This window comes from Nanorana parkeri, unplaced genomic scaffold (genome assembly GCF_000935625.1).
Source record: "Nanorana parkeri isolate BGI_ZX_2015 unplaced genomic scaffold, ASM93562v1 scaffold363, whole genome shotgun sequence".
Taxonomy (NCBI): Eukaryota; Metazoa; Chordata; class Amphibia; order Anura; family Dicroglossidae; genus Nanorana; species Nanorana parkeri.
In genome coordinates, this window is record NW_017306631.1 from 606,797 (window position 1) to 614,100 (window position 7,304).

The 7,304-nt window shown below is 36.5% G+C and overlaps 1 protein-coding gene across 1 annotated transcript in view; it reads left to right on the forward strand.

Annotated features, from left to right (window-relative positions):
• LOC108788942 (neuroblast differentiation-associated protein AHNAK-like) overlaps nt 1–5,215 on the forward strand; it is a 38,581-nt gene extending 33,366 nt beyond the window's left edge. The window contains exons 3-5 of the mRNA XM_018558846.1: nt 255–421; nt 503–1,161; nt 1,318–5,215. Of these exons, the coding sequence (XP_018414348.1) occupies nt 255–421; nt 503–1,161; nt 1,318–5,203 (4,712 nt within the window). The 3' untranslated portion in view covers nt 5,204–5,215. The remainder of the gene's footprint in view (nt 1–254; nt 422–502; nt 1,162–1,317) is intronic.
• The last annotated feature ends 2,089 nt before the right edge of the window (nt 5,216–7,304 follow it).

Genomic DNA, 7,304 nt, shown 5'->3' on the forward strand with positions numbered 1-7,304 from the left:
GTTTAAGTGTCTGACCACAGCCAGATAAAATGTGCCCATAAACTAATGTGCATCACCTAATAACAAAATTAAACTGTTTAAACTGGCTTGCAGGATGCTATTGAATTTTATTTTAATTTCATTTTTATTGAATTTGATTAAAAAAAAATATTTTACTGAATTTTAAAGCTCTCTCTAGCTCTACACCTCTATGATATCTCAGAGGCATGTAGTTTTTTTTTGTTGCTAATATGTAAATGTTTCCTTTTTTCTAGGTGATGAGCTTCTTGGAGCAACAATTTTTTTTGATAATCTACAGAAGGCAGAAGTGCTTAATATTCTGAAAGCTGCAGAGCCTTACAAAGCTGGTCTACAACTGCATACAAAAAGTGAATCCACACTCTCTCAATTTAGCCCATACACTCTAAGAACAGACAATGTGGTAAGGTCATCCACTTTTTTTAGTAGTATAAAATTGTTCTGAATAACTGGACACTTACTTTTATTTTACCTTTTTTTATAGGCAGTTAAACCTTCAGCATATGATGATCTTTTCAACTCTAAGATTCGTCGATATCTTAAAGGTTCACTTTCTATGCAAGATTTGTCCAAGACAGACACAGGTGGTGGACAGTTGAAATCCAAAACACCAAGTTACACACGGAATACATATAGTTTATCAACTGATTTGTCTGAGATTCCATCTTCAGAATTTCCCACTCCTCAAGTACATGGCGAAATCAATGCACCACACCTCAGTATAAAAGATTCCCGGAGTAAAGAACCTGGATCACAATTTCAGTTGCCATCTTTTAATGCTTCAGGAGAACAAATACATGTCCCAGATTTAGATACAGGTTTCAAAACACCTTCAGTAAACATTTCACATAAACAGAATTTTGATGTTGATGTAAATGTCCCCAGCAGGAAGTTTCCTAAAGCAGAAATAGATGGGAAAATAACGGCTCCAGATGTGGAACTAACAACATCAACTGTGTCAGGCAAAGTGAAAACTCCTGAGGTAGATGTAGCTGAACCAAATGTTAAAGGGCAAAAGTTTAAAGTACCATCACTTAACCTTTTTAATTCTAAAAAATCTGTTCAAAAGGCTCCAGAACCTGAAGCTAATATGCCACATGTTCAGGTTCCTGATGTTAATAAGGCTCTCCCAAAAGCAGACATACAAGCTCCAAAGTTCAAAGGTTCAGAGGTTAATGTTGAACTCACAAAAGGAGACATTACAGGTCCAAAACTGAAAGGTCCAGAAGTATATGTTGATTTACCTAAGGCTAATTTACAGTATCCAAATGTCAGAATGCCTGAGGTGAATATAGGCTCACTCAAACCTGACCTAGAGAGTCCCAAATTAAAGAGACCAGAATTGAATGTTGATCTTCCAAAAATCGGTGTAAAGGGTGCTAAATTGCCTGATATACAAGTTCCAGAACTGAAAGGTCCAGAAGTAAATATTAATCGTCCTAAAGGAGGCATTAAAGTGATAAGAGGTCCAGATGATAATGTGGCTCTTCCTGACTTAGGTGTAAACAGCCCACAACTGAAAGGACCAGAAATAGATTTTGATTTACCTAACATTGGAGTAAAAGGCTCTAAAGTTCTTGGTGTGAAAGTTCTTCCTACAACTGATATAAACTTGCCAAAGTTGAAAAGTCCAGAGTTAAATGTTAACGTACCAAATGCTGATATACAAATTCCAAAACTGAGAGGTGTTAATGGAAATATTGATCTTCCTAAAACTGATATCCATGTTCCTAAAGGCACAAATAATAATTTCGCTGACATTAAAGTTCCAGATGTAAATATTGGTTTTCCCAAGAGTAACATACAAATGCCAAAACTTAGGGGTCCAGATGTGACTGTTGACCTTCCTCAAGCTGACTTAAAAATTCCAAAGGTTAAAGGTCCAAATGTGGATATTGATCTTGCTAAACCTGCTCTTCAAATGCCAAAGATCAAAGGTCCAAATATTGACTTTCCAGAAGCAGACATCAACATTCCAAAACTGAAAACTCCAGAAGCAAATATAAACCTTCCCAAGGTAGGCATAAACAAGACAAAGTTAAAGAGTCCAGAAATTAATGTTGACCTACCTACAGCAGATATAAAACATCCTAAAATGCTAATTCCAGATTTAAATCTTGATATTCCAAAACTAAAAGGCCCAGAGGTTAATGTTAATATTCCAAAGGCAGATATAAAAGCTCCCAAACTGAAAGGACCAGATGTTGATCTTGATCTACCTAAATTAGATTTAAAGGCTTCCAAACTCAAAGATCCAGAAGTCAATGTTAACCTCCGAAAACCTGACATACATATTCCAAAACTAAATGGTCCAGATGTCAGTGTTGACATTCCAAAAGCTGACATACATATCCCAAAACTGAGTGGCCCAGAAGTCAGTGTTGATCTGCCTAAAGGTGGAATAAAAATGCCAACACTCAAATCTCAAGATGTGAACCTTGATGTTCCAAAAACAGAGATAAAGACAAAATTTAAAATGCCTTCATTTAACTTGTTTGGAAGCAAAAAATTTCCAGATGCTACGCTAAATCTAAAATCTCCACAAGTTAAAACTGGAACACTAGATTTAAAGGGACCCAAACTGGATTTAAATGCACCTAGCATGAATGTGTCAGGTCCAACACTAAAGGGGGAAATTTCAAGTCCAGAGGCCAACATTCAACTTCCAGAAGCAGATGTAAAGGGTCCCAAATTTAAAATGCCTTCTTTCAACATAAATACACCGAAAATGAAAACGCCCTCTTTCCAGATGTCAGGGCCAAACACTCAGGCTCCTGATGTAAATGGTGAGGCTTCTTTGTCTACTCCAAAAGTAGATCTCAATGCACCTCAAATAAACATAAAAGGTCCTGAAACAGATGTAAGTGCTCCAAAGTTTAAAAAACCATCATTTAATTTCCCTTCATTTCAGATGAAAGGCTCAAATGTAAAAACGCCTAACCTGGATATTGATGCATCTGCAAAAAGTCCAGAATTAGAAGTGAACGTACCTCAAATTAATGTTAAAGGTCCAGACACAAATTTAAATGCCCCCAAATTAAAACTGCCATCAATTCAGATGTCTTCTTTCCAAATGTCAGCTCCCCAGGTCCAAACTCCAGATATTAATGCATCTGCAAAAACTCCAGAAGTAGATATAAATGCACCCCAAATTAATGTTAAAGGTGCAGACACAAATGTAAATGTCCCAAAAGTTAAAATGCCCTCATCCCAGCTCCCATCTTTCTCTATGTCTAATCCAAAGGTTGTGACTCCAGACATAGATGTTGATGGGTCTCTAAAATCTGCACACCTTGATTTAAATGCACCCAAAGTCAAAGTTAATGTTCCCGAAGCTCAGATAAAAACACCAAAAATTAATGTTGAAAAAAATGAGTTGGAAGTGGGTGGTTCTTTAAATGCCCCAAAAGTTAATGTTGATGGTCCTAAATTTGATATTCCTGCTCCAGATGCAAAGATAAATGCACCCAAGTTTAAAATGCCTTCATTTCAGATGCCCTCTTTTCAATCATCTTCTCCAAAGGTTCACATTCCTGATGTTGATGCATCTATAAATGGTCCTCAAGTAGATGTTAATGCTCCCCAAATTGATGTTGAAGACCCAAGCTTAAATGTAAATTCTCCTAAATTTAAAATACCATCATTTCAAATGCCTTCCTTTCAAATGCCTGGTTCAAAGGTTGATGCTCCTAATATGGAAGTTAATAGATCATTTAAAGCTCCAGAAGTAGATGTAAATATACCCAGCACTGATGTTAAAGGGCCAGAAATACAATTAAAAGCACCAAAATTTAAAATGCCATCTTTTCAATTGACAGGTCCTAATGTCCAAACTCCAGATTTAAAGGCAGATGGATCTTTAAATCTACCAAAAGTTGATTTAAATGCTCCACAGATAAACATGAAAGAAACAGAGCAAAAAATAAATCAACCCAAATTTAGAATGCCATCATTCAATCTTCCGGGCGTCAATATCGATGAACCTGATATAAATGCAGGAGGAAATATAAAAAATCCAAATATTACAATCCCTCAAAGTTCTCTTGGCAATAAAGATGTAAAGATAGGTGCACCAAGTGTAGAAGTCAAGGAATCCAAATTTAGATTTCCAACCTTGCGTATATTTCACCCTAAAGGCAATTTGCCAGATGTTGATTTAGGTTTAGAGTCTGCAAATCTGGATGTCCCTTCTCTTCCAACAGTACAAGGCAGTGCCACATTACCAAATATGAATATTAGTGCACCAAATGTCAGTGTTAAGGCTTCAGATAAAAAGATGACTATGCCAAAATTTAAAATGCCAACCTTTGGAAAATCTCGTTCAGAGGACTTTGATGTTAAACTTAAAGCACCTGATGCATCATTGCCAAAGACTAACATAGAAGTTCAAAGCCCAGAGGTGAATGCAAATTTACCGAGCATTAGTGTAAAACCTCAAAAATTTAAAACTCCTGATGCTGATTTGAAAGTTCGAGTTCCAGAGCTGGAAAGTGCAATCAATGTACCAAGTGTTCAAGCAAAAGCTCCAAAATTAACCATGGAAAACATTGATGGAAATATATCATTACCTTCTGCTAATATATCTGGTCCTAGAATTGACATACCTGACAGTAAAGTAAAAGCACCGGGTTTCAAGATTTCCTCACCTCAAATAAGTGCACCTGACTTCGCTATGGAATTACCTTCTGCCAATGTCAAAGCACCAAAAATAAAAGCCCCAAATGTCAATATTTCTGGTCCAAAGCTGGCACATGATGGATTAGATGATATAGATGTAGATATAGATGGCCCATCTACACATGTAAATGAGCCAAAGTGGAAGAAACCATTCCCAGGTCAAACAGAGGGCCCAACTATTGATACGGGCATTCCACAAATGCGAAATGACCTTAAAATGTCACCACCAAAGATGCAGAGTTATCAGAATGATGCCACCCTTGATATAAATTTGCCTTCTGCACAAGTGAATGCACCAACATGGAAAAAACCTTTTTCTGGGCAAACAGAAGAACCAGGTGAGGATATAAAAGTTGATGTGCCTCCTGCGAACATAGATGTAGATCTATCTTCTCCTCTAAAAAATAACAATCTTCAGTCAAAGTTCTCTTCCATCTTTCCTGAAAATATGTTCTCCATTCCAGATGTCTCCTTTGACTTTTCTCCCACACACCCAGGAAAATCATAATTTTTTAATGGTCTGCTACAATATAAAAGGTATAAAAACTGCTGTGTTGAGTGCAGGCTAATACAAATGTGTATTTCTTTCACAAACTTTGATATTATTGGATATGATCTACTAATACTGAAATATGTGAAAATCAGGATTTATTTACAACAAAGTAAAGCATGATAAAATTATGATTACAAATAATAAAAAAAATCATCCATTGGGAAGTAAGGGGAATTGTATGTAAAACATGGGTTACCATCTCTGAAATATGTATGTGTTTCACAATGTCATGTTTGTATCTATCTATACCTTGTTGTCATAACTGAAAATATACAAATGTAAGATAGTTACTTCTGACTTTTACTGCTATTATTTAAGTAGGCCAAATATCAGCAGTCAGCTACTTGGCTCAAAAGTCAGGTGGTCCGACCTCTAAGATTTGGCCATGAACACCCTCAAAAGTGTAACTCTTTGGACAATTTAAATTTGTGGTCATTGTCATCCAAGCATTACTAGTCAATATTGATCAGGGCAGAGAAATGTTTACTCCAATTTAGTTAATTTGTTATGGGGTGATTATGTGCTTGAAGTAATGGATTTCATCACTTTAAGCAGAAGAACACACAGAGGTCAGCAACCTTACATTTTCATCCTTTTTGGAGCCACAGGTTCCAAGGTGGCTCTTCATTGAATGAGTATTCTAGTACTGAACTGTCTTTGAGTTCACTTTCACAATAGTTCTATGATAACAGAGCAGGATTGGGAAACCTGCAGAATGTCACTAAATTTATTCAACAATTTAGTTCATGCAGCATCAGTGACCAAAAAGACAGCCTAGCTCTCACCAAATTAAATACAGAAACCCAAGAAAACTAGCAATATTTTCTAATGGAAAGAGTACAATACTCCTGTAACATTTGTCATAGAAACATTTTTTTCAAAGGGAGTTTATTTTACTCCAGGGAAACCTCACAATTCCCTAACTTCCTGTACATTAAATAGTTTCTTCTGACAGAAGAAATAAGATTTCTCATTGGATACTATGGTCTACTGCACAACAAACATCTGACATATAGGTCTTTTTTAATTTTCTTATCCAACATGACAGAAAATATCAGAGAGGTTAGGCCTAAACATAATTTTGTGCAATAAAAAACATTTTTAATGACTTTCTATTTAAAATTCCCAAATTGTTCTTTAAAAAAGTTGCACTAGTGGCACGGAAATGTTAAGCTATATTTAAGTCAATTATTAAATTTCCTATATTATATTATCTTTTGTGTAACATATCATCCTCTTGGATATATATCAAATATATTTATATTTTAAGGTAAAATTTTACATTAGAAAACCAAATGTACTATATTTTTTAATTTTGTACTATGCATGTAACTTAGTAAATAGTATATTTCCTTTCTCTAAGAAGAGATTTTTATCTTATGTCAACACTTACATTTGCATGCATTATGATCATAATCCTAATAAATGTATTTTCTTCACTCTGTGTCACCTTTGTGTTTTAAAGTACAATAAAAGTTGCATCAGGAAAGGAATAAAAACAGTTGCCAATCTGATTCCCCCTGTAATTTTTTGTAGAGCAGGTGTTAATATGAAAATACTTGACTGCTCGCTACAATGAAGACATGCACATTTTTGTTTCCTTCAGTTTAATACATCACACCCACTTTTTTATATTTAAAGGGTAATTCACAAAGCTGACGAAGGATACAGCTGTAGCTTTGGCTGATCCTTCAGCTCGCTTCGGTTGCGGGAGCCCTTTGGATCAGTCGAACACCAAGGGCTGCAGTACGGGCTATTCACTATAGCCCGTTTAGCAGCCGAAGGCGGCCAAGAGGCTCAGCCAAACCGAAGGCAAATGCCGAAGTGACAGCTGAGGAGGGGTGAACGGTCTGCCGAAGGCCGGCCTTTCGCCCCGCAAATGACAGCCGGGCGGAGGCAGCTGTGATCTCACGGCTGGCTGTGTCCAGTTGTAATGACAATAAAAACTGGGTGGAGCTGGCCGTGATGTCACGGCCAGCTCCGCCCAGTTGTTAATCATTGGCTGGGACCTGCTAGAAGACTCTAACAGTTGCCGGCCAATAGTTAACAGTTGGTC